The sequence below is a fragment of the Tauraco erythrolophus genome, chromosome 9 (assembly GCF_009769465.1).
Source record: "Tauraco erythrolophus isolate bTauEry1 chromosome 9, bTauEry1.pri, whole genome shotgun sequence".
NCBI lineage: Eukaryota > Metazoa > Chordata > Aves > Musophagiformes > Musophagidae > Tauraco > Tauraco erythrolophus.
The window spans coordinates 10984307-11012148 of NC_141473.1; the positions used below are offsets into that span (position 1 = coordinate 10984307).

At 38.5% G+C, this 27842-nt stretch overlaps 1 protein-coding gene across 1 annotated transcript; it reads left to right on the top strand.

Annotated features, from left to right (window-relative positions):
* The first annotated feature begins 415 nt into the window (after positions 1–415).
* Positions 416–27842, top strand: GPAM (glycerol-3-phosphate acyltransferase, mitochondrial). The gene is made up of 20 exons (XM_086616659.1): positions 416–538; positions 2509–2631; positions 5622–5695; positions 8604–8717; positions 9956–10105; positions 11041–11137; positions 11681–11817; positions 13178–13277; positions 13959–14171; positions 14562–14675; positions 17152–17237; positions 18217–18332; positions 19153–19223; positions 19709–19973; positions 20459–20601; positions 22175–22252; positions 25280–25420; positions 26178–26367; positions 26477–26535; positions 27726–27842. Exons 1-20 carry the CDS (start codon positions 437–439, stop codon positions 27840–27842), a joined length of 2490 nt encoding a protein of 829 aa, XP_086472785.1. The 5' UTR covers positions 416–436.

A 27842-nucleotide genomic window follows, 5' to 3' on the forward strand; every position in this document is an offset into this window, starting at 1 on the left:
TCGTGTAGTGCAAGGGAATAGTAAACTTTTGAAAGTGGCTGAGATGTGTATTCTCCTGGCTGAATGGTTTAAACCATGCAGTGAAGAACAGTGGAAAAGCATAAAGGGACTATACTGACCCGAATGAGAAGAAGAGCAGGGAGAGAAAAGCATGCAGGTAGCAGACTGTTGTGCTGTATTTAGGGAAGTTGTACATGCTGAGTTTTTAATCATATTGAAATCATGCCAGTTTCTGACTGCAATGAAACTCCTTCAGAACTGGACTTTCACTGAAGGCGCAAAATACCAGTTTGCTAATTTATTGCTAGATATCCATCACTGAGATTATGCGTGTGTGTATGTGTTTCTGTGTATGTGTGTGTGTATATATATATATATATATATGTATGTATGTTATTATTTTGCAGCTTCTGATCATCAGTTCAACTTGTGTGTCATGGATGAAACTGCTTTGTCCCTTGGAACAATAGATGTTTCCTATTTGTCCACCTCAGCAGAGTGCAGTATCAGTAGATGTAAGCATTCCGGTGAAGAATGGGTAAGTACAAATTGTGAATGTGGCTGGCCGTTTTCACCTTGTTTTTTCTTCAAGTTGAAGGTGGACTTTTTTTATTTATTATGAAGAATGAAGATAAGGCATCATCTCTCTCATGCATGATACAGCTTGATTGTAATTTAATCTGAAATGTAAGGAGGAGCCAACAGTTCAGTGCTGTGCCAAAGATTAACATTGGTAGAAAAGAAAAACCTTTATACCAAACCTTGTTGATAGTCTTACGGTCTTCTGGTGTGATGTTATTAATCATTTTATGTAGCAGTAAATGTGAAGAATCCCATTCTGTAATGGGCTGAGGTCAAACAGAAAGCTTGTTGCTGTTCTGAATGATGTAGTTTGAAATGCACAAGTGAAAAGGAGCATGAGGCTAAGGATGTATGGTCATGTGGCCATTACAGCTGGAGTTATTAATGCAATACAGGAGACAGAGAAAATTTGGTGGATATAAATAAGCAGCCTGTTAAAAGTCTGTGGCCTCTGTTGAGTGAGTCGTGGGATTTGGCAGATACGAAGAGGGCAGCGAGCAGAGAGGGCTGGGTGGCACAAAATGAGCCACATGTGGACCAGGCTGGTGCTAGTCGGTTTAGAAGCCTAAGTCAGGAGGAATTAGACACGGTTCTGGAGAGAAGGAGTTTGAACTTGATACAGAAGAGCTGGCAACACGGTCAGAGTTGAGGGAAAGGACAGTTGTCCTGGTAGCTGGGTTTTCTATGTAGCTGGGTGTAGGATACATCAGACAGCAAGCCGTGGTAACCGAGAGATCTGTGAGAGAATGGGATGAAGGCAGGTGAGACAGAAAAGGTAGGAAGGGAGGTTTGTAAGTGATGGTGAGTTCAGTCAGGGCTTGGAGGCAAGCAAAAGGAAGACCATATTGTTACAAAGTTGGTTAATTTTGGAGTTAGCGTTATGGAAGGTGATAGAGAAGGGATTGGACCAGGCTTGGCATCTTGTTTATTTCAGATGGAGGACTTAGCCTTGGAATAATTGCCAATTCATATCGCTTGCCAAATGCGATATATTTAGTTTTTAGTTGTCTTCAACGTTGCTTTTGACTTTCTGGTTGTTTTTCACTGGGTTGGCTTTCTAACTGGGCAGATGATGAGCTGTATTTGTGTTTTCTAACCTTTATGCTGGTTTAAGGTATCGTTTCTACCCTGCTTCTCTTCTACTTAAATGTGCTATTTTAAACCTACTTTGGTTTATCTTGTCATCGTTTTGGTTTTGTTTTGGTTTGTTTCTGTTACTTCTCTTTTATTAAAAACTTAGAATATATGGATCAGAAAATGTTAATCCAGTGTTCATTCTCAGGCAAGCAATAATTCAGTAAGCTTTAATGGAAACAGTGAATATCTTTGCAAAAATTGTAGTTAAGTATATTTTCCTTATGTCCTAACAAAGAATGTGTTCTATGAATGCAGTTACTCTGGATTTTTGGTTGTGTAATCTTCAGAAAGACAGCCAAACATTGGAGAAGGCACAGTGGTTGCTTTTGTGTATTGCTTTGCATGAAACTGCTGAAAAAGAGCCTACAGAGGCAATGGAGTTAATATATTGTGTACCTTCAGTCTTCTTGCAATATTACAGGGTGATGTCCAGTTAAAGCTTAAAATACATTGCTCATATTACAGCATTGATACGTTAAGAGTGTAATTTATTGTTAATTTCTTCCACTTTCTCAACTGTCAGTTTCCTTGCCATTTCTTATTAGAGTTATTATTTATTTTAAAATTTTGTGTGTCAGCAAATGCTGCAGTGTTTAAGAAACAAGAGTACAACACTGTTTGCTTTTATTTTTAAAAATCACATCATCTGGAGATAATGTAATTTATTTCAGAAGAAATCTTGGAAAAATTTATATTAGTTTTATGTAATTTTGAGGGATAATTTTTTTTTTAGTGTTTGGCAACTCCTCTTATTTCTGGATAGTTATATGGTGGCCTTTTGTTCTGCAGGGAGAATGTAACTCTAGGCCCACTCTCTTCCGATCCGCCACTTTAAAATGGAAAGAGGCTCTGTTGAGCAGAAAAAGGCCATTTGTGGGACGATGTTGCTACGTATGCACTCCCCAGAGCCGGGTAAGGAGATTATGGACTGGATTATGTTTGACAATAATGCATAGTTGCAGTGTAATGAAGTTTCAGTAGTTTTCTTACTTTTAGAATTAAGGTCAGAATGTTCTTACTTCATAAAGGAATATAGTTTTTCTCCCTTGTTTGTAGTTATATTTTCTTTGTCATGGAATTAATGGATGCCACAGACCTATTGTGGTGCTTTGTCCCTTGCTTTTCAGTGTGGATTTATTCCTTGCACAAAACTCTCCAGCTCTTCAGAATTAGCACTAGGAAATCGTATGGAAAATTTATATGCTCTGCTAGAAATTTTAATTGTGGAAATTTGGTGCATGTGAAAGTGTGAAGGCTTATTTTTGGGACACTTAATTCTCTATCCACAAAATGAATACAGTTTTGAAAGTAAGCAATATGCTTCCCATCAAACCTGAAGAGATCAGTCCTGTCCTTGAGAAGATAGGTTGGTTATCTACACCTGTCTGGTTCCTGGCTTCTCTGCCCAGCCTGGAAACAAGGAGTGCCAGTTAGGATAGCAGAGATATTTGTCTGCTGGGAACAGTGTCAAGATGGTGGCTCTAGAGGGATTGTGCAAGCTGATTTAAAATGTGAACTTTATTGAGCTGTGTTGGGCAGGCTTTCCATAAGCTGAAGATGCAAAATGCTGATAAAAGGCATAATGTAGTTTGCAACTGGTTCACCATGTAATCTGACTACGTTTACACCCTGGGCTTTAAATTGCACTCAGTGACATCTGCACTGAGCTCCATGCTTGGCTGGACTAGAGTGAAAACGTACTTGTTTCTTTGACCAAGGAAAAGTTATTGTTTTGCTCTCTTCATATTCCAGAATAGAAAATTGCAGAAATGACATATGAATGTGAGCTAGAAATCCACACGTGCTGTGAGCTACATATGATAGGGGCAACAAGGCAAGCCATTAGGTAAACTGAGACTACTTCTGACAGACACATGTTTTGACTTGTAAAATGGTGTGTAGGAACCCTCAACTTAGGCCCTTATACATTTAGTAATTAGTCTGTTAGTAATTAGGCTATTCCTCTCCAGTTGGGAATTACACTTTAGGAAGAAAAATCTTGTTCTGTATTTTTTCCGTTTAATAAGGAACTAATCATCTGTCCTGAGATCCCACTTAGGAAAGGGGCATAACCTGATTAAGCCCTGTATTGCCTTCTGCCACAAGAAGAAAGTGACCATCCTTTCAGCAGATGATAACTAACCAGGTCCTCTCATTGAACTCTAGATATTTCACTTTTTTTGAGGTGCCTGTTTTGTTAATTCTCCTAAGGAAGAGGGATGGATGAGTGAGACAGAATTCCTTAAGTGCGTTGGCCAAATTAACACCTTGCCAGTGCAGGGAGTGAGAAGTCTTACTTCTCCCTTTTCCTTCCTGCTCTCCTGGGGGCCTGTCAAGTTCACTAACCAAGCAGAAAACTACTTGCTTAATTTATTAATTTAGTCCTGGCTGTCTTAGTTTTCTACCTTGCTTGAATGAAGTTGGCTCACTAAGGGGTGTGATGAATGCTAGAGGTGGGTAATAGCCTTTAGTAGGCAAGTGTAGGATGTGGTGGTGGCAGCTGGGCTTCTCTCTTGCAGCAGCAGGGAGGTGCTGTATCAGCTCACTTGATCTCGCAGAACCACATCGTGACGTAGGATCAGGAAAAACTTATGTAAAGAAAAGCTAACATGTGACATTACACCTGGAGGATGAATTTCACAGAGCAAGGTTATAACCTAACAGAGCACTGGAGTGGACTTGGGTGTTCAGTGGTACTTAACTTTGTTGCTGATTTTTTGGGAGATGAAGAACAAGTCATTTCACTTCTCTTTGCCAGAACGTTTCATCTAGCTTTAAAATTTGCAAAAAATTACCAGTGAATAGTCAAAGAAGTTAGTATTACCTTGAAGTTTCCTCTTAAGAGCCTAGAGCAACAATTTCTTGATTGTATGTACTATACATTTATGCTTTAACATGGGGCAAAAGACTGTGCTCCCGCTGTAGCATGTAATTTCTACCTGATTTTCAAATGACATAGAACATTCATATGTTTTAATTTGTGGCAAATGGCGTGTCCTAAGCAAAACGAAATCAAATAAGACTCTTATCTGACTCCCATTGCAAAATAGGTAGTGAGGCTGCTCCGCAGCTATGCTGTTGCTGGTAACCATCTTTCTCCTTCACTGTCCTGTTTTTGCCTTCCTTGACATGCACAGTCCCAGTGGTTTTAGCTGTAACTCACTGTTGGCATGGTACCAGTTTTATAATTAAATATTATTTGGGCAGAAAGAAAATAGCCTCTCGGTCAAGGTACTTGGAATATGGAAGATTGAAGTTTAAGTCTTCCTGCCAGAGAATATTTGTGTATCCAAAGTGGAACTGCTCCCGAACTCATCCCAGAACAGTTAATAGCCTGGCTTGCAGAGCCTGTACCAGGGCTGTAGAAGGCTGGATTGAGTTTGTTGTTTAAGCAGAGTGGGGATGTAGAGGTTTGCCACCCAGCCATGGGTGGATATCCTAACACCAGGGCTGTGTTACGTGATGCCTGATCTGGTGGCCCACTGGATGTCACAGACTGAGCATCAAAAGGCTCATTATACTGATGCTGAATGTGGTTTAATAAAGTTCTGTCTCAGGGACGAGTTCTGTATTATTACAAGTCCTGGTTTATATTACATCAGAATATGATAAAATATTCTGGCTTGAAGAATACAACCAGTACAACCATTTCTGCATGCAGTAAAGCCTAGAGAATACTTTGGAAGTATTGGAGTTGGGAATAGTGACTTCCTGAATCTTGTTTTCATTTCAGAACAGTTTATGTTTACTTTATAGGCAAGTTCAGCACTTCTCTGTTTTTGCTTTTATTTATAATAGAGGTGAAAAACATTGCGTAATCTTAAATGTTACAATGAATGTAAAGACCAGCTATTCTTATGTAACGAAATAGTCCACCAATATTTTTTTTCTTGGTTTTACAGGATAACTTCTTCAATGCTAGTATTCCTTCTTTGGGTCTACGTAATGTCATATATATCAATGAAACACATACAAGGTAATGTAGCAAGTCTCCTTTCCACATTTAAAATTCGATGTGTTCTGGTCTTACAGCAGGGAAATTTAGGGTAGTCCGGACTGAGTGAATATTTATTGCTGTCCTAAAATGCAGGAATTGATGCTGACTTCAGGAAAGTAACATTCTTGTTATATCTGGCTGTGTCTATTTGGGAGCTGGGCGAAGTCCTTTGGGGTTATAGGCAAGGAGTGTAAGGGTCAAACCTGTTTCACAAAAACCAGAGCACGTTTAAATCCTTTCTCCTTTAGCGCAAATGAGAGTATCTGTAGCTTGATGCTGAGAGGAGCTTTTTTTCCCATGCTTACAAATGAGTTCAGGCTGCATTTTAATTTCCTGAGCAGATCTGGCTCACATTTTAGACGTTGACTATTATCACTAGTGACAAAAATCTGAACGTGTCTTGCTAGACTGTCTCTCCTGTGCCTCGATGGCAGAGTGCGGCTCCTGAAGAATGGTGTATATGACCTAAAAATGATGATGTATCTTTGCACTATTGGAAGTAGATGTTGTTTTGTGGGATGAAGATACTGGAAGTATACAGAAATCTTTATTCTGTTCTTTGGAAAGTTAATAATGCTTGCTAAGGTTTTTACAGTAACATTAGCATAAGCAGATCCTGCAGTGTTTGTCATAGAGTCAGAGCAAACAAAGAGAGGCCAGCAGCCTGAAAGAAATGAGCCAAAGTGTCTGAATGGAAGAAAGGCAGCATTATACTGTGCTTGAGAGGGAGGAAGCTAATGTTAGAGGCTGTTCTTTCTTCAGTTTGAATGAAGTATGTTTCTTTAAGAGTTGAGCTTGTCATTGAGAATTCAGAAAAATAACAGAAATAGTGTTTAACTTTTTTTTAAATTAGTTTCAAAAGTCTAATGCTCGAATGGTTTTGAATGGTCAAAGTTACTTGAATTAGAAATATAAGGGCCACAAAATATGGGTTAATGAATTATTCTGAAATAAAATGCCTTTAGCTCAGAATGTCATTGTAGTCTGAAAATTGACAATTTTAATGAAGTTCTGAGGTCCTGTGAGGTTACGTAGTCACAGTTTTTTGGCCTTAGGAAGCACGAGGGATTCTCTTTAACTGCTGGTGTACTGCACCTGTATTGAGAACTTACCACAGCCTTTCCCTGAGGTGTGAATATGTCAGTTTTATAATATATCTTGATGAGGTCTATTCTATGTGGCTTTTGTCTTCTGTTATTGCTACATGATTAGAAAACAGATTTTTCTAGTTGTGCTATGTTGTGTCTAAGCTGTAAAATTACTATAGAAGCCTTTACACTTTGACAGATCCCTCCAAGACCTGTGTGCTATTGTGGTGATACGTTCATAGTTACCCAAACTGTTGTCAGAAGCACATCTCCTTAACTTTAGTTTTTAGAAAAATCAATAAGGCTCTCAAACTCTGCTGAGAAGGGGAAAATGGAAAAGCAATTAAAACAGTCACTAGTCTGCTTCTCTGACAGCATGAATAGCAAAATTCTTTGTCCTTCAAGACGTTTGCATAACCACTAACACTACGTCAGACTGTGCCCATGGCTTGAGCGCGTGCGCTCATCTTAATTACAGAGCGAGTGGCCTGTGCGCTCAGGTGATTTGGCCTTTTACGGTGTAAAAGTTCCTTCTCATCTTTCCTCGCTGGTTTTTACATGTGTATAAACTTACGGAAATGTGGTAGGGAGGTTTAACAGCCAAGATCAGTAACTCAGGTGACAACAAGGAGGGAGACCTTGGCAGCGCTCCAGCATGGAATCCAGGATGAGTATTGCCACCTGTGGTTCGGTTTGGGACACTCGCTGGAGCATCACCAATGCAATGTGCCAGCAGTCCTCAGGACAGGGTTTTTGCATAGTACTGAGTGCTCTGGTCTTAGGAATGGCCAGAATTTAATTTCTTCTTCCAGCTGTTAATTCTGCCCTAGCTCACCAGCTCTGCTGTTCGGAGGTCCCAGCTCTGTTTGGTTTGTAGAGTGACCTGCATGAGTGGTGGCTTGTCCAGTCCTGGCCTGGTGAGGGGAGGAAATAGAAATGAATATTGACTGCTGGGGACTGGGTTTTATCCCTTCCTGTGTCATATGCATCTTGTGATGTTCAGAATGCAGTTCAAAATACCGTTTTTACAGGTGATTGCCACTTACATGATCCAGAGAGTAGAGGAGGGAGTTAATTCAATAGGAAAGGCTGGTGGATAAGCTAAGTTGCCTTACCTAAATGCTTGAATGCGTGGAGAGATTTACTGATTATTTAGTGGCTCTACTTCTGTTAAAACCTTGCAAGGAGAAAGTACATAGAAGGCACATAGGGCTGGGTGTTTAAAAACACTGGAAAGGAAGAAAAGATTACCAAAAAAGATTTTCTTAGTGTCAGTGGCCAATGCAGACGTGTTTTCAAAAGTGCCTGTGAGAGTTTACCCTGTGTGTACAATGTGAGCAGCTTTCCCGAGAGAGCTCAGTGTTTCTTGAAGAAGTTGACAAACCTCTTAACTGGGCATTGACATTCCTTGGTGGAAAGTCACTGAATTGGAAATGGGCATGACTCTTTCTTCCTCGCTGAGCTGGGGAGTCAGTTCCAGCAGACAGACAAAGCATGTGTGTGCTGATTTATGGCTACTTTCCTGTGATAGTATGGATGTTTTAAGGCCAGTATCACCCTGAATGGAAATAATGCAGAGTTCAGTTGTCTCAAATATTTTGTGCTACACATCAGTTATTTCATCTATAATGTTAACATATTGGCAATTTGCTGGAAGATACAGAAGCTTTTAGGCAGCCCTTCATAAAAATTTATTTACTTTTGCTTTTTAATCACATTTCTCGGTATTTTTAAAATTCTTTTTTTTGGCAGTGAAAAATGTTGAGGGTCACACTCAAATACCCTTCATATTTTTGTAGGTACAGAGGGTGGCTTGCAAGACGCCTTTGTTATATCCTTTTTGTGCAAGAGAGGGATGTTCATAAGGGTATGTTTGCCAAGAATCTGACAGAAAATGTGCTGAATAACAGCAGGTAAGATAATGCAAAATAAACTTTTTTTTTTGTATGACTGACACATTGTAATATGATTTAAGAATATGGAAATAGCAGGTTTTGAAAATCAGACTATTTATAATATTAGAAAGTACAGTATCTTCAGCACAGCCCTTCAGGACTGTAGCTTGCAATTTCTGTTTGAATAATACAAGAGAGGAGATTAAGAATTACAACTCTCCAAATGCATGATTCATAGTGGGTGGACAGCAGATAGCACAGAGAAAAATAAATTGCTACATGGGAACTCTTCAAACATTTGTTTTTCTAATTCATGTAAATCATTACCACTAAAGCCATACTGCAGTCATCAGAAATTGTCAGTATTTCAGAAATAATAGGAAAGCAACATTTCAGAGTACCCTGAGTGTACAACAAGAGCATGAGGCAAAACTGGAAAAAGGCTATAGAGTGAAATACCCACCCTTTATTTTGTGGAGCTTGTTTTCTGCTTCATATACTGCATTTTAAATGGCATGTTGAGCCTCTGATTAGCTATTAAGGTATCAGTTTTCCCTGAACACAAAAAAATTCAATCACATGCCCACTCCTTGAGTCTGCTTTTGTCAGAGGCCACACACCGCCTCCATTAACATTCCTAACTCTCCTGAATTTTTAATGTTCGAGTCCCATCTGAAGATGATAGTGTTGCTTTTGGAAAGCAAAGCAGAACACGTTGTGCCACAGTTATGGTGTATTAAACCACTTCATCTCTCTTAGATATGTTTTAAATGAGAAAAGCAGCCCTTATAAAATTTAGTTACACTTTATAAAGCTGAGAATTCAAGGGGGAAGTAGAAGTGTGAAATAGCAACTGCATAAATCTCTCTAATGAGGTAGGTGAAATTTCTATGGCAGGAAAAAGAAAATATTAACAAAAAGGATATTTTTGACTGTTCTTTTTGCATTTTTAGCTATATTAACCATTTCTGAAAATTGGCAATCACTCAATATCAGTACCTGTGAACTGCATACCTACTGTTTTATGTGGTCAACTTTGAGTGCATTCATCCACCATCCACCTATTTAATCAGAGTTTAGAAAACTACTGGATTAAATTTAATGCATTTGGAGTACACAATACTTCAGCGTGCATGTTCTTTTATGCCTGCAAGTTACTTCACTAGTAATACATAGCTCGTTCCCAGCAGTTGTTGTCTATATCTTGAACTCTTCTGTTGTGGGACTGTCTCATAAGTTTTACTTTTTAATGTTAGAGTCCAGAAGGCCATTGTAGATGAAGCTTCTGAACCAAGTGCTCCAGGTAGTTTCGCTCAGACGGATCCTAAAGCTATCAACAAAGTGAAGAAAAAAGCTAGGAAAATTCTCCAGGAAATGGTAGCAAATGTGTCACCTGCTTTAATCAGGTAAGAAAAATGACTCATCAGTGTTATCAATTGGTAGAAGGATAGCTGAGCGCTCTCTGTATTATACCAGCAGAGCTTGTAACACATTATTCATAAATAATGAATAATTATTCTAAAAAATAATACATTATTCATAAAAATCCATTTCTGATGTTAACTAATGAAATGGTTGTTATTCTTCCTTTTCAGATGCATCAGAAACCCTCTGCCTTTTCAAGGGATAAATCTTGTGCTAATATTAAATACAGATTTTATTTTGTTTTTTTCTCCTGAAACTAGGCCTGGTGCTAATGCTTAGACCAGTATTAGTATCCCTTGTTGTTTCAGGCTGAGACGGGCGAGAGCAGCTCGCTGTAGCATCTTAGACTGTGAAAGATCTTTTTTCCGGTAGCCCATTGAATATCATAACCTGTAGTTATAAATATCTGAGGGAGACTCTTATCTTAGATAAAATCTTCTACTGTGGTGTCTGCCTTTACTGCTAAGGATGAGTTTGTCTCTGTCATGTTCCTAGTCCTCTTCACTGACTTTTGTGATGGAAACTCTATATTTTTTGTAAATATATTAAATTATTCCACAAGATCAGATACACTCTGTCACCTAACATGTCACCTAACTAGCTTAGTTACTGCAATTGATCATGGGACCTCCATTAACTTGCCCCACTTTATATAAAGTGGTCTCTACCTTTCAGCAGCCTTCACTGAGGTTGACAGTAACAACTTTTGTGTCATAATTGCAGGAGGCTGAAATGTGGTTACTAACCATGGCTTAGCTGATAGGCAAAAGCTTATTAAGCAATTGGATTTTGTAGTAATTTTGTTTTAAAATAAAGTAATCAGATTTTATGGCTTTACCTTTAGTCATATAGAAGCAATACAAAATGGAGGCAGCAATGAATGAAGCATTTTGAGCTGTGTATGTTCTTCCTTCAGGTTGACTGGCTGGGTGTTACTGAAGTTGTTTAACAGCTTTTTCTGGAATATTCAGATCCACAGAGGTCAAATAGAAATGGTCAAAGCAGCAACAGAGGTAAGGGAGGGTGGGAAAGAATCTAGTAAGACAGATTTCTGATGTAGTTTCTATTAATGTTTACAGCACTCTGTCTTTTTAAGAGAGTTCTGTGAAGTCCAAAGAAAAAGTTCCTAATATTTTCTGTTATCTTTTGAGTAGAGTGTTTGGGAACCCCACTATTCATAGATCCTTGCTGATATCCAATAGAAAGAAATAGCAGTACTTAGGTAACACTGTTGATTTGGCCACATCCCTTTCATTATTTGATTGTTGTCCCAATACTGTGAGTCTGAATAAACTGGGAATATTAAGCATTGTTTCTTGTAATGCATACAACTAAAAACTGCAGTCCATGAAAATTAAGGAGTACAGTTGACTAAAATGTCCTCATTGTCACAGCTGAGTGAGGTGAAACAAACTGAATGACGTTAACCGGAAAATACCATCGGTTCTGATAATATGATGCTAGCAATCTCAATGATGGATTTTAGAAAAGGAGTAGCATTCCACAGTTCTTACCAAGTGTCTTCTCTCTTTTTTTTCTTTCTCTCTCCACTATAGATGAATTTGCCGCTTATCTTCTTGCCTGTTCACAAATCCCACATTGACTACCTGCTCCTTACATTCATTCTTTTCTGCCATAACATCAAAGCACCCTACATTGCTGCAGGGAACAATCTCAACATTCCTATCTTCAGGTAATAACCTCTTCTTATTTGCAAAAAGACTGAGACGGGGGGGATCTTTAGGTGACCTATTGCGCAATGTATCTTATGTCCAAGTGGAAAATAATCTGAGTATTATTGGGCCACCATGTAGAACTTCTTTGGCTCCTGTTACATGCTCAGAGAGAGAGCATAACAAAATCCTTCTGAGAAATGTAACCTGAGTAGAGTAAGGAAGGCTGATCCCTTCTTCTGGGAATCTCAAAGCGGGTAGATGACTAAGGGAAGATAACTGTGTGAAAAAGTGTTGTGAATGGTCAGCTCTTCTTCATGAAGGTTTATGAGCTGGCTAATAGGCAGTGACAGTACTGAGTGAATAATACTTTCTGAGAAAGTACTGCAGTTTGGTCTGTGTTTAAATTATATTTCTGGTGGCTGAAGAACATAAGACGGTCTTTTAGGTAGTATTTTGCCAGTGATACAGAATTTGGGGATAACTGATTTCTGAAAAGCCACTGGGTATTGCAGGAAATTATGAGGAAAGAAGGGGAATACCTTGACTTAGAGAGTGTTTTGCACCTTTAGGTGCTCGTCTGTGATGATCCCAGTAAGAAGGGCATTCAGACTCTATAAATAGTGTCAATTAAAATGCTATTTATTAGGACTAGCAGTATAAAGAGAGACTAGCATAGGTAATAGAATATCCCTTTAGTTCCTGGGAACCCCAAGTTGTGCAGCAACTGGCAGGCCTCTGATGCACGTGCAGCATGCTGTGCAGACCCTACCCTCAGAAAGGGTTACCACATGTTGGTCATTCTCACTGGTACAGGATTTTCTGACCAGAAAACAGCTCTATTCATCATTTCTTCTGTCAAGCAGATGGGACGTTCTCATGAGAACTTCTCGCTGTGCTGTTACATAAAAGCAAGGCCACGCAGGTAGCATAATTGCTGGTGCCAATTGGGAGCTGCCTGCAGGCTCCTCCGTTAAAATTCACTGGCTGACCTGATGCTGCAGCCGAGGGGTATGTGCAGCACAACACAGGCACGAAGGCCGTGCTCTGTGTGCCGCACAGCACAGACTTGGGCCAGCTCAGGTTAACTGTTAAGTGGATCACCAGCATCTCAATGCACAGTGGTCTTCTGGTTGGGGTCACTGCAGAGGGTAAGTGGTCTGTAGGAGAGGGAGGCCGAGCAAGACAGTGTAGAGAAGCCTGTCTCTTAAATAGAGTAATATCTGTGTGGTTCCATCTGGTACAAATGGTGTAATACATTTTAGTCTTTGAGAATTTCAGTAATTTGCGATGCTGTTGCGTGTTAGGAATTTTGTACTGGACATGTAGTAGTTTCCTGCAAACTAAAATCAATGAGTATAACTCTTCTTTATTATGCAGCACATTGATCCGCAAGCTAGGAGGATTTTTCATTCGTCGAAAGTTAGATCAGAGTCCTGATGGTCGTAAGGACTTCCTTTACAGAGCTTTGCTCTATGTGGTATGTATTCCTTGTCTTTGTTTCTGTAGATACCATTTTGGTTGGGTGGCAAGTGGGAAAGTGAGGTCCATCAGTCTGGGGATGTTTTTTACTGCTTCAAATTTGTCTTGTTTTTCACGTGGCAACAACAGGATACGTTTTTGTGTCAAGTCTTCAGTGTCTGAAATAAGAGACTTGAATGCCCAGCACCTTTGAGAATGAGAAGATTTTTACCTCAAGTAAATAAACACTCTGTGAATTAATGTTAAACTTAAGCCTTGTTTCTCTGATTTGTACTGGGGCATACCTATACTGATTCTGTTAACTTAATACAACTCTCTCTTTACGATGGGTTTGTATAATCCTTTGTGCCATTCTGTACAGTAGCTGTATTTGCATCTTGGGAGACGGTATGTACTGGGGAACCAGAAGAGACTTATGCAAATCAGCTAGATCAGCTATTCCTAGAGATGCTGTTCTTGAACAAATGGTAAATTCATGCAAATTGAATTGCAGTTTGGTCTGGGTTTGTGTCAAGCATTAATTATTGCTTTTGTTTTTTTCACAAGTGTTCATGCCAACTCATGATCTTCTAATGTTTTTGAAAGGAAACGGTTGCTGACAATATATTTAAAATGTGAATTTGCCAGTATAATTAAATTATTATTTTTTTCTTTTTTTTTCCTATCTTTCTGTATTCAGCACATAGAAGAATTGTTGAGACAGCAGCAGTTTTTAGAAATATTCTTGGAAGGCACAAGGTCTCGAAGTGGAAAGACATCTGGAGCTAGAGCAGGTCTTTTATCTGTGGTGGTGGATGCTCTTTTCTCAAATGCTACTCCTGACGTCCTAATTATACCTGTGGGAATCTCCTATGATCGCATAATTGAAGGTCACTATAACAGTGAACAGCTGGTAAGAGCAATTGAACAACTTGTTTTGCCTAGGGGATTTTCTGTTTATGTGCAGGAAAATGTGTTACATAGTTAAATTCTGTGCTAGTAATCCTCTGTCACAGTACTTGGCGTTAGTGTTGAAGAGCATAGAGCCACAAATCATAAAACCTCTCTGATAGGAAGTGCTGGGGTACGTGACATACTTCTAAATGCAAATTCATGACATAACAAATAATGTATTTAAGTGAATATAAATGGAAAACAATAGTTCTCTAGATTTACTTGAAGTTATAAGGTGTGTCAAAAGATTTGTCCTTGTTTTGTCTGCTGTTGCACGCATTTTAATTTTAAACGTGACCTTTTAATTGCAAATTGGAAAAAACCCAAACCAACCGCCCATATTTTCCAGGGCAAGCCTAAGAAGAATGAAAGTCTTTGGAGTATAGCTAGAGGAGTCTTCAGAATGCTGCGGAAGAATTATGGGTGTGTCAGAGTAGATTTTGCACAACCATTTTCCTTAAAAGTAAGTTTGATATTTTGAAGATCCTTTTGAAGGTTTGACATTTTTGATGTCTCAATAGTGGGACATATTTATTTTGATTTTTTTCTTTGCAAGTTATCATCATCGCTGTCGTGGTTTAACCCCAGCAGGCAACTAAACCCCACCCAGCTGCTCAGTCACTCCCACCCGGTGGGATGGGGGAGAGAATTGGAAGAGTAAAAGTGAGAAAACTCATGGGTTGAGATAAAGACAGTTTAACAAGTAAAGCAAAAGCCACACATGCAAGCAAAGCAAAACAAGGTATTAATTCCCTACTTCCCATCAGCAGGCAGGTGTTCAGCCATCTCCAGGAAGGCAGGGCTCCATCACGCATAATGGTTACTTGAGAATACAAAAAGCCATCGCTCCAAACCTCTCCTCCCTTCCTTCTTCTTCCTCCAGCCTTATATGCTGAGCATGGCTTCATATGGTATGGAATATCCCATTAGCCAGTTTGGGCCTGCTGTCCTGGCTATGCTCCCTCCCATCTTCTTGTGCATCTGGTAGAGCATGGGAAGCTGAAAGTCCTGTCCTTGACTGCTTAGCAACAACTAAAAACATCAGTGTTGTATCAGTATTGTTCTCATACTTAATCTGAAAACGTTGCACTATACGAGCTACTATGAAGAAAAGTAACTCTATCCCAGCCAAAATCAGCACATTAGCATTAACTGCTCAAGTCCATTCCAGTGGGACGAAAGTATCCCTGTTTTGCTGAAAGCAGGAGTCTTCAGTCATGTTCGAGTTAAGCTGAAATAGTGTCAGAGTTGATAGAAAAGGTGTGTTAGTTTTGAAACAGTGTATGTATTCTCACTGGACTTCTTTGTTTTGTTTTAACAAACAATCATTAAAATGATCCTTATACTATATTTAAGTTGTTGAGACATTTGAAGTTGAAGGAAACTGCATACTGTTCTCCAGTTTGAGTAACTGGATGGTTTACACTGTTGTTGAGGAATGGCATTTATTATTAGTTTACAATTATTACCTATACTGGTTCACCAAATACTGTTGTGTAGTTTCTCAGGGAATGGGGTGGTGCTACCTTTGCTTCAAAAATTTTCTGTGATCTTTTTGCAGAGTCTGCTAGTACTATACTTAATTTGTCTGCATTTCACTAATGTGTGTTCTGCTACAGTATACCTTATTTTTAGAGTGACTTTAATAAGATTAACTACTGTAACAACAACCTACTAGAACATTATTCAAATTAATTAGATGTTCTTCTTTCTGCCCTACTTCTCTCAGAAAAGCAGTAGGTTGGAGAGCTTTGAGAGTTCAATTACCGCAGCATGAAATTATTGTGACTGTCTGCACTGCATTATAATTAGCGTAATAGGAAAAGATATTAATTCACTTCCAAAGAAGAAGGCTTGGGTCACTTCCAGGCTATTCTTGGTAGGGAGTTAACAATTGTTCTTGGATCAGTATCAGGAAAAGAAGGTTATCTTCCTTCTTAATCTAGTGAAAGGCTAATCACTCCATACCTTCCTAGCAAGGTCTCATATGTATGTGTGTTCATTTTTTCAATCCAGAAAGCTAAAAGCATGATGTGAATTGTTTAAGTATACCTTAACCAAGATTTGCAGATGTGTAACTGTATTTTTAAATTGATGTAGTTATGTCACTGCAGGTTTTTCTAAAGGAGATGAGCTTTGGGGTTAATTTTGGACCCCTACAGTTCTGTGGGCACATTCTTAGAAGCAGAAGAGAGTGAGCTGGCTGAGAAAGTCTTTTAAGCAGCTTTCCTGGGAGGGAACTGTTTTCCTGACCAGCAGGTTAAGTGGCTCTTTAGTTTCCCACATTGGTCTCTCTAAAGACTGAAAGAACACAGTGTCCTGAGAACAGAGTAATGTAAATGCTAACCTGTAAAGAGAGGTGTTTGGCTTTTGAGAAATTTGGGATTTAAGAATTCTGAGCCTGCTGTACCCTGCCTGCTTCCTGGGTGCTTTAGTCCGTGGCACTGGGAGGGGTCTTGCAACTGGAGTTTCTGCACTGATGTTTACCTATGGAGAAGTTCACTATCCTGGCGTTTGAGTAAAGCAGCAGTAAGCAATAATTACAGTCTCTGTGTTGGTTCTGAAAGGCTATTAGACTTCGCTCTCATTCATGTTAATGAATGCAGTTCTCATTAATTTAATCATGGAGAAGCTAGTCTCAAAGGAGTTGCTCCCAGCAGGGTGCTGACAGGGGTTATGTATTGGTTTTATTGCAGTGGCTTTTATGAAGTATAGATTCGTTGCTGTGGAAAGTTTGCCTTTTCATAAAATAAAATCAAAAGTGAATAAAACATTGCAGACTTTTGATTTCTGTGACCTTATTACTGCTCTTTTAGAGTGAGCTATTTTAATCACAGTTGCATTTTTGAGTAATCACCTTTTTCATATAATAATATTATCAGTCGAATGCAAGAATAAGGTGGAAAAAGTGCTAAAAATAACAAGTCTTATCTTAACAGGAATATGTAAACAGCCAAAGCCAAAAACCCGTGCCTGCTCCTCTTTCTTTGGAACAAGCTTTGTTACCAGCTATACTTCCATCAAGGTAGAGATTTTTTGGGTGTTGGGGAGAGGAAGGACGGGTTGGGTTTGGTTGGTTTGTTTGACTTTTTAGTGTTCTGCAATACATTCCAAGCAATGCTTGAACTCCCCGAGGGTAATCTAATTGTGTACAGAAAAACAATTGTAACTGTGCAATTTATTATGAGTTGAGTTCTTTGTGGAAAACTCTGTTAAAATGAGCTCGACGAGGCTTTTTTTTTTTATTTTAGTGACCTCTGTTGGTTTAATTTTAAGTTTTATGGAGTAACTTAGGGAAAAAACTACACACTTAATGAAAAATGAAGAATTTTGGTTTTAAACCTCACAAACGTTTCAGGTGGCTTTTGGTATAATCCCAAAGCAGATAGGACTTGTGAGTGAGTACCCCGTGCTCAAGAAGGTGACCGTCACTAAGAAATGCAAAACTTTGCTCAAAGCCTAGATCTGCATTTGTTACACAGACATACATTTTAGTTGAGGTGTTAGCTTGACTTGTACAAACCTGTGTGCCCCTAGTAGAGACAAAGTCAGTCATTTGTCATAAAAAAGTTGTAGGTCCATATGAAAGACCATTTCTAGTTTGCAGAGAGGCTGGACTGGAAACTGTCTTTTAGGCAGATTTGCTTAATCTACTATTGTCCATATTCACTGAAAGGAAAAGAGCTGTAGGGTGCAAATGATGTAATGGCAAAGTCAGGAATAGCCATAGGACAAGGTTGCAATTTTTCTTTTGCTAGATTGCTGATTTTGCTAGATTTACTAGATTGTTGTTTAGTGTGAAGAAATAATCTAGAAAAGTTGTAAGATAATAAAATTTTTGCGGAGCTTGTTACACCTAATATTTTTGTGCCCTTAACTAGACTGCATAGTGTTTTTTTGTGCTGTGGTTCTGTTAATGTATCAAAAAAAATAATCAGTTTAGGTGGCTTTACATTTTGATCAAAATCTAAAGGTTATAATGTGAATATTTATTCTGTATTAAGACCTAATGATACTGTGGATGAAGGTACAGACGCCTCACTGCCCAACTCCAGGGATATCACCAGTGAGCCCTTCAGAAGAGAGCTGATATCCAACTTGGCTGAGCATATTTTGTTCAGTAAGTGTTACGGTATCACTATCAGCTACCTGTTTTGTTTTGCTGATTGCATGAACTGACTTGCTGTTTGGTAATGTGAAACTTCCCACTTCCCTCCGTTCAGGTGAACGTTTTATGACTTCAGATGCTCTCGGCAATTCTCCATCCTTTGCCTCCCTCTCTTCCTCCTCTTCAAATTTTAATAAACTCTTTCTGATTAAGTACAAGTTTTTTATTCTGCTTGTTTTGTTAACTTTTATATTCCTTGGACTAGTATTCTGAACTTGCTGTACTCTGAGGTATTTGATTGTCTTATTAACATAATGATTTCTTATCATTTCATGTAAGAAGTTATTGCGGTGTCTTAATGGCATTATTTAAGATCGCACTCACAGGAACTCATCTAGCTGCATGGACTGGTGTTGCCAGGTGTTATAGGTTATGAGGCATATGCTTCAGTCAGTAGATCATAGAATCATAGAAAGGCATAGGCTGGAAGGGACCTTAGAGATCATCTAATCCAACCTCCCTGTCATGGGCAGGGACGCCCCTCAACTAGATCAGGCTACTCAAGTGATTTGTGGTATAAGATGCATACAGAACGATACTTAGCTTAGTAAACATCTAAGCTTTTCTCAGCCTTCTTAGTTCAAATTAATTTGATTATTTTGATATTGTTACTATATAGACATACTACACTTTGTATTTCATTCAGAAGGTACAGTTCTCTGCCAATATCAATTTTTTTTTTTTTTTTTTTTTAAATAATGGGTACTCTTTCACTTGTAATGATGTTCTGAACTTCTCAGGTGCTTAACAAGTTTATCTTGTTTACCTCTAGCTGCTAACAAGTCCTGTGCTGTGATGTCTACCCACATTGTTGCCTGTTTGCTGCTGTACAGGCACAGACAGGTAAGGCTTCCATGCTGTTTATATAGCCAAACATTACTTTGGCTTTGTTAATGAAAAAAATCGTATGCGTTTTACTATTGCATGATACCAATAAAAGAAGAAAGATGCATTTAAATTAAAGTGAATTTCAGATACCCTGAGTGCTAATATTTTAGTTAGTACTAGATGCTTGAATATAAGCCATTATCAATGGGATAATAATAAATACTCATGTGGAAATAGATTTTTGTAATTCAAAATGTAGTTACAGTTTTTAAAAAGAATAATATAATATAATACATAATTCAAAATATAATTCAAAGTCTGTGGACTATTTTAGCAATATCTCTGTGAAAACAAGGTTTTCTAATACTGCTGTTGTGCTTTGGATTTTTGAAAACTAATGACTTGTTTATGTGTTTGCTATATACATGTTTAAGTGGTTTACGGATAAACTCCTGTGCAAAAATAATTGTTTCACTTTGTGATTCTGATTTTATTTCTAGGGAACTGATCTTTCCAGGTTGGTAGAGGATTTCTTTTCCATGAAGGAGGAGGTCTTAGCCCGTGACTTTGACTTGGGATTTTCAGGGAACTCGGATGATGTTGTCATGCATGCCATCCACTTGTTGGGGAACTGTATAAACATCACGAACACTAGCCGAAACAATGAGTTCTTCATCACTCCCAGCACAACGATACCTGCTGTCTTTGAACTCAACTTCTACAGCAATGGAATACTTCATGTATTCATTAAAGAGGCCATTATTGGTATGTGTTGGGGTTTACCAAGGAAAGACTTTCTTGTGACCTGTGAAGTCAAATTATCTGCATGACCTTACAACTCTCTTTCCCTTCCTGCTTCAGCCCATGTTTACCCTATCAAAAACAGTTTTAAAGTAAACCTGGGCTTTGTTTGTGGAATGTTTCCACTCATTTTTTTCTGTCATCCTTTATCTTTCTTGGAAGTATTTGTTTATTAGTCACTGCCATGGTCAAGGCACTTTCAGAGTTTTGAGCCAACATGGCAAAACCTCTGTTTTGGTCACTAATATTTTCATGAGATTTTGTTTCAATCTGACATTAATTGGACACAAATGGAGGAATAGTGGTGAACCAGGTCTTTATTCTTCAATTGCATATGTAATGTTTGACTGCTTTTAGGCCTAGAGATAGACAAACCAAAAGGTTCATGTTTCCTTTGCTATAAAGTTCCTTGGAAAAATAAACTTTGTGTATGTTTGTTTCTGCTGTAGCCTGCAGTCTTCGTGCGGTTCAGAGTAGGAGGTACAGAAATGGTACCAATGGTGCTTCTCCCAGTTTGATTAGTCAAGAACACCTGGTCCGAAAAGCTGCCAGCTTGTGTTACTTGCTTTCTAATGAATTTACTGTATCTTTGGTAAGTAACTGCATTAATTGTCCATGTTTCAAATTTTTGTTCTCCTTGTAACTGCATGTGTTACTTCAAAATGAATTGATTCTTTCTTCAAGTGGTCACAGTTGGGATACCTTCACTGTGGCTGCAGTCTGCCAGTAATGGGTACCAAGAGTTTGAATATAATTTGAAAAAGGAAAACAGTGTTGTTCCTGTTTGCTTCAAGGAAATGTCTGAACATGTGAACAAACGTGGTTCCATCAGAACAGTTCATCCAAAAGATATCTGGCCGAAGATAACATGTGAATTAACTTGCCAAACTCCTATTGCTACCTTGTTTCCTTGGCAAGGTGTGCCAAAATCAGTCGATCTGGTTTCAGGGGTCCATACGGCATGCACGCCTGCTGCTCATGCACGGGCTGGCGTGGGTGATGCTGGGTGAGCGTGCAGCGTTGCTGCTGTGCTGGCTTTAGCCTTTCCCAAGAACGGAAAGCTGCTTACTCTGTCGGCTTCCCACAACTTGAGGTTGGGCTTTTCAATGCCTTCTAACAGATTTCGTGTCACTTGTGTCATTAGAACATCAGAACTATGTCTGTGTTCTGCCCAAACTATTTAAATACTTTTTTAACTTAAACAAATACACGTCTTTGAGAGTACCCAACTTATATGAGTTTGCATAGGTGATTGAAATTATGCTGGGAACTAAGGCTCCAGATTCTAAAGATATTCTTAATTTGCATAGGAGTGCAATAGTCACATTGTGCCACACCTGGTACTTAGTGGCAATCTTAAACATGGCCTGACTTTGGTTTTTGTTTTGTTACAAAACACCGAAGAGAGCTGATGTTATCTCAGTTGTCAGACGCTGTACGCCTCTGTATGTTTGCAATTTTAAGTGCTGGAAATTGTTTCTTATATGTAGAAGTTACTTAGAATTCTAGAGATTCTTGAATTAGTTCTTAAATTTGCACACAGATTTCTGACTTGTGCCTTTTTAAATGAAGCTTAAGCTGAATTTAGCATTTTTGTCTGGCCAGCTCATACGATGGGGTTCTTTAGTAATCTTACCCTTCTACTTTCAGGGTTAATAATTGACAACTTTTTTTTTAACTTAGAAAATGTTTCCTACATGATTTTGAACAATGTAAAAGGTTATTTTTTTATTCAGAGTTTCACAACACATAAGGGAGTTTCTTAAAAGTCAGCTTTCCTTTAAATTCCAAATAAATCACTGGTACGAGTCTCAATGATTTTAGTTTTATGATGATTTTATTCCAGAACTTTTAACAAACTAAAATTTGGTTAGAAGCCATTAAAAGGGGAGAATGTTTAATGTGGTTTTCTACCAGTGTATTAATGCATTTCTTAAAAACAACTTGGACAAATTTTAAATATCGTGTTTCACTGTAATTTTTTTGATGTCTGCCAGAATAAACATGAGTGGTGCATTGGGATTATGCTGCTAAAAGTTTAATAACTTGCTCAAAAGAAATAATGCTGCTACATCTAAAACATTCAAACAGTACAGGAAACTGGTGTTGCTGTAACGGGTATAATGGCTGTGATTTTTTCAGTGTATTTCTTTTATGTTGTGCAGCCTTGCCAGGTGATATATCAAGTTTGCCATGAATCTGTGGAAAGGCTGATACAATATGGCATTCTTCTGGTGGCCGAGGTAAGGTGGTAGAGATACTAATGAACTTTGTTTCTTGTACTTGACTTTAGCTGTAGGTAGTTCGTGCTTCTTAGTTGTGAGTCTAATTCTAAATACATGCTGTTTCCGAAAGTTTGTAACAAGTAGTCCAGGACTGATACTACTTCATCCTTAGGCTTGTAAGCATCAGGCGTTTGGGTATAGTCATCCTGTGATGCTGTGAAAGACTGTGTGTAATTTCACTGTACCATTAAACCTAATAAGACACACACGTGTTTTATACTGTCTTGTAAAATGGGGATTTATTTTATTATTGGAGCCCCTTCAAATTGCATAGCTATATGAATATTTACTTTCTACTTCGAAGGAACCAGTAGTCCAGATCTTTTGTCATTCTTTAATTCCTTTGAATCAATCTTGAAATCATTGTAAACCTCCTCTGCCAGCAAAATTTGCAGTTTTGGGGATGTACTGGTGACGCAATCGGCCAGAGCTGCACAGTGTAAAGAAAACCTGGGGACCAGAGGACAGCTGGCTCAGCATACGTTTGCTTCCCAAACTTTTTTTGTGCACAGCAAGCAAACCTTGGTGCCCAGGAGGAAGCGACAAAATTTAAAGAACATGTGGAAAAGAGTTACATGTCTGGCTGCTTTTGTCTTGCAGCTCTCCAGTTTCAGAGGAGGCTAGGGCTGCTTCTGGTGTATTTGTTAGTGGCCACTGCTTCGCTCTCATCTTGCTACATACCTTTTGATACATGCTTCCATTTTTAATACTTGTATATGTACTTTTTACGTAATATTAAACAGTCTCCTCCTTTGGAGTTACTACTGCTTGCTTTTTATCTGAAGTACTGACATGTTGTCATGCATTAGATTGTAATCATTATTAGATAAATCCAAAAGTGAATGCTAATCAGAGGATTAGGAAGAAACCTGTATGTTCCATACCTGGGGACAGATGAGGAAAACAGGCGTGGACGGCAGTAGATACACACCTCTGTCTACTCAAGCATGAAAGCTGTCTTGAGGGTTCTGTAAGTTTCGGTTGCCGAGTCTGGTACTTTGCTCTGTATAGCTGGGATATAGATAGTTATTAGGCAGTACATAAATATTTGTCTGTATTGTCTGATATACACCACCAGTGCAACATCTGAATGCTTAAAAAGGAGGTATATTCTGTCAGTAAATTTCTTTAAGCTTAGAAAACCTCTGTACCTGCTTACTTCTTTTAAAATATTAAGAATTTGCATAATCAGTGCAAACACTGTAAACAACAGTTGTTTCATGACTTAGGACAGGTTGGAAATGTTTGTCTATGAAAGGTAGCTAGCTTCTGCCCCTTCTAATTTTAGTTTACTGCTGACACTAACATATCAATAAATTTCCCATTAAATTAAGCTTGATTGATCTGTGCTCTTTTTAAAATTCTTTTCTTGTGATTCTAGTGTCTACTTCAAAAACTAAGAAATATTCCTAACACATAGTGATCTCTGGTATTTTTTTTAAACTTATTTTGTGGCATTTGCTTCATTCAGAACAAAACATTGGATCAGAGTGTAAGGTTGGAAGAATGTCATTCCTCATTTACTGCAGAGGCCTTTTTCTTTGTCATGAGTATTATGACAGTAATCGTATCTCTGAGGTGTCTGTTAACTATTTCATTTTAATCTTGTCTGATCTTCATTTCTAAATGGGATAACTGTATGAAGGTCTTTCCTAAATGACTTATCACTGGTGACTTTCGAAAAATCTTCCTGTTCTGTTACTATGAGCAAAACAAATAATGGCAAATCATTGACACTAAGGCTTCCCTTGCTCTTTCAAATGTGTGTTTACTATCTCTAAAACTCTTATCTGAAGATGTATTGTTGAAATTGAATATTGGTTGCATCAGACATTGAAAACTCATATCTGAAGATGTATTGTTGAAATTGAACATTGCATCAGACATTGATCAGTCAGGTGGAGTATTGCTGTTGCATCTCAGTTACTGTACGGCTGAACTTCAGATATATCTGCATTATTGCACAATAGAATGAAATTACTATTCAAATACATCTAATATGTCTATTTCTCATTTGTGCTTATTGTCTCTAGCAGATTACCTTACTATGCCCTTACAAGGGAACTTCACAATACTTTGCAAATTTACAAAGCACTTTACTAATTAAAGGTTTTACTAAAATAGATGGTTTTGCTAAACAGATGGAAAGCAAACAATGAACTCTCTTTCCCTCACAATATTGAAGTTAAGAAATTCCACTAATGGTGTTCTTGCTGTCACACACTCATCTCAAAAGCCTGAAGAAATGTATACTTACCTAAGACACCTACCTGCTAATAAGTGTAAAGCTTTGTCTTGCTCCAAGGGTGGATTACTATGGGATACTTGCAGGCTAAGCTTGGATGGTGCTTGTCAGGGTGATTAGCAGAAGGGAATTGCTGTGATGCAACAGGTGGAGGTGTCTTAATGTCTCAATGTAATCAAGGTTTAAACAATTTTGGGCCTTTGTAATTAAAACTGGCTCATTCCATTCCAACCAATATCTCAGTGGAGACAAATACAAGAACAGCATCATTACAGACAGTAAGTTACCAGTTCCAAATAGCAACTTGTGGTGTTCTGCTTTAATTGAGATGTTAGCTATTGTCATATAACAACACAGAGTTTACTGCTCTGTCTTTAAGGCAACAGTAGTACAGAGGTTAGCAACTTCCACATCCGAATAGCATCTCAACTTTTTATCCTAACGCTACTGAAAACACTTTATTGGCAACTGCTACGGCATGGCCTCTGGTAGGAAGATTCAGCAACACTTGCAAGGATTTTCACTTTTATGTGGCAGGCAAGCTAAAGAAAAACAGTCTTTTTCACCAAATGTCTCTTCTCTGCTTATCTGAACCCTGTCCATAGTTGGGTCTCGCCTGCTGTGTTAAATATTGGTTAACGGACAAACTGATTAAGTCAGATGAGATTATAAAATAAACCTATCATTTCCTTGGATTTAGGGTTTTTTACCTATTTATTGCCTTGTCTTTCAAATTTAAGCAGGATGATCAGGAGGATGTTAGCCCCAGCCTTACAGAGCAGCAGTGGGATAAAAAACTCCCTGAGCCATTGTCTTGGAGAAGCGATGAGGAAGATGAAGACAGTGATTTTGGAGAAGAGCAGAGAGATTGCTACCTGAAGGTAATATTATCCTAAGGCTGATAATGTTGAAGCCTGTTGCGAGAGATACTAAGTACTTTGCTAGTTTGGGAAGGGTAATGATAATTATTTTTTTTCGCTGGTTTGCAGTGTTAGTCTGTTGTATTTTGCTACAGTCAGTAAAACACCTTTCTTTCCTTTCCATGAGGAAAACAGCAGAAGAAACATCAAATAATCTTATAGGGATGTGGAAGGGCAATGGTTAGCGTCATGAAAACTGGTAAAGGCTCAAGTATCTTGGTGTCTAAATGTTTTATTCTTTACTTACAGCACGCACTCTAAAAGGGGCACATCCAGCTGGTATTTAGTTTCAGCCTAAATTTCACTTCATAGATTGACCATGTTGATTTTAGACGTTACCAGTTTTCTCCCAGAGCTGACACACTCTTTAGGCTATCTTGTTAACGCTTGAAAGCTTATGTCCATCTCTGTGAGTGTATGGCAACAGGTCTGTCGGCTGCAGAACACTGTGGAGTTTTTCATTTTATCTCAGGAAAATAGTTGTTAATATCCTGGAGGAGAAAAAAAAAGTAGCCTTGATCTATGATGCGCAGTGCCTGCTTTGTCCCTCATGGTAGACTGCTTTTTTGCCATGCTTTTGTGATGTGCTGTGTTGTGCCCCCGTACTCCTTTTTGTACTAAGAATTATTTGGGCTGCCATTTTGCTGTGTACTGTGTTGGAGGTTGTTCCTTGTTTCCACTGGTCTCTGTCACTTAAGCTCGTGTTGCCCTTTCTTAGGTGAGCCAATCTCAGGAGCACCAGCAGTACATCACTTTCCTGCAGAGGTTGTTGGGACCTTTACTGGAGGCATACAGCTCTGCTGTCATCTTCGTGCACAATTTTGCTGGTCCTGTTTCAGAGTCTGAATACCTTCAGAAGCTACACAGGCACTTAATAAGCAGGACAGAGAAGAATGTTGCTGTATATGGTATGTTGAACTGGTTTTGGAACTGGATTTGATTCATTCTGTTCCTTCTAACACAAGATAGCCCAAATTCAGTTGCAGTTTGTTTATTTCTGGGTTTTCTCTCTTGCAGCTGAGAGTGCTACCTACAGTCATGTGAAAAATGCAGTGAAAGTCTTTAAGGAAATTGGGGTAAGTGTTTGGTGATCGTATTTGGAGACTGTTAAGTTTCATTTTAATAATAAACACAATTTTGACAATTCATTGAACCTGTTTAGTGTCAATTTAAAATCTGTGAACGTATCCATGCAAATGTATTGTGGGTTTTGAGCATTTTGCTTTCCTTAAAGCTCAGGGTTGTAGGAGAAGAACATACATTGCAGAAGAGGGCACTTCTTGCCCCTGAGAAGACCTGTCTAGATGAGAGCTAGGTGACTAGGCATTTTTGTTCACAGCAAATGAAGTTTCTCTGCTCTGCTCCATGTTCTTATTGGTCATCAGTGACAACGTTAGAAGGCTGAGAGCATGCTCTGTGCTTAGTGATAGCTAAACTGAAGATTGAAGGAATACTTAAATCTTCAAAAAGTGCTACTTAATTTTAGCTTAGCAGTGATTGATGCTTCAGCAGAACCATCCTAATAGATCTTCAGTATCCACCATGAGGATACAAATCTTCTTTAAATAACAGAGGAGTTTTGCACTTTAACCACTATCGTTTTGAATTTTAAATTGCCTACCAAGCTTTGCAAATGAAGAGTTTCTTTCATCAGAATGACATGGCTTCCTGAATGCCAGATCAGATTTAGCTTTATAATGTCGAAAGCATTAGTATTTAGGCAAAGTGCTGCTAGATAAGAGTTTTGAAGTCTTTGTCTTTGAATTCTGTTGTATTAAATAATCTAACAATAGTTACCCTATAATAAAGGTATCTTCCTGTGGACTGAGAGAGCTGTGAAGAAAGCGCGTAGCAAATCCATCATTTTAATTCTAGTTTATTCTGCTGTTGGAAAAGTGGAACTAGATAGCATCTGCTGAGCATCTATTCAGAGTGTAACATCTGAATTCTTGTTTTCCAAATGCTTACACTTTCAATTCAGATACTTTTCGAGTACAAGTTTTATCCCACACTGTCAGGAGCTGGCTGTTGATCATACACTGTGCTTATATCTCAGTTTCTCTTCTTCCATACCACTTGAAGGACCTCAACATTGAGTGAATTCTAATGATATCTAAAGGCATTGCTATCTAAGTCTTCAAGAAAGGCCAAAAAAAAAGTCCTGTAAACATGGGCAAATTTAGTATAGGCCATAAACTTTTAATCACAAAAGAAAGGAGGTTCCTTGAACATGGTGATACTTATGTATATTCATGCTGTGCCTTAGGTTTTCAATCAGACGAAACAAAGAAGAGACACTATTTTGGAACTAAGCACTACGTTCCTACCTCAGCGCAACAGGCAAAAACTGCTGGAATTCATCATGAGCTTCATGGTATTGTAG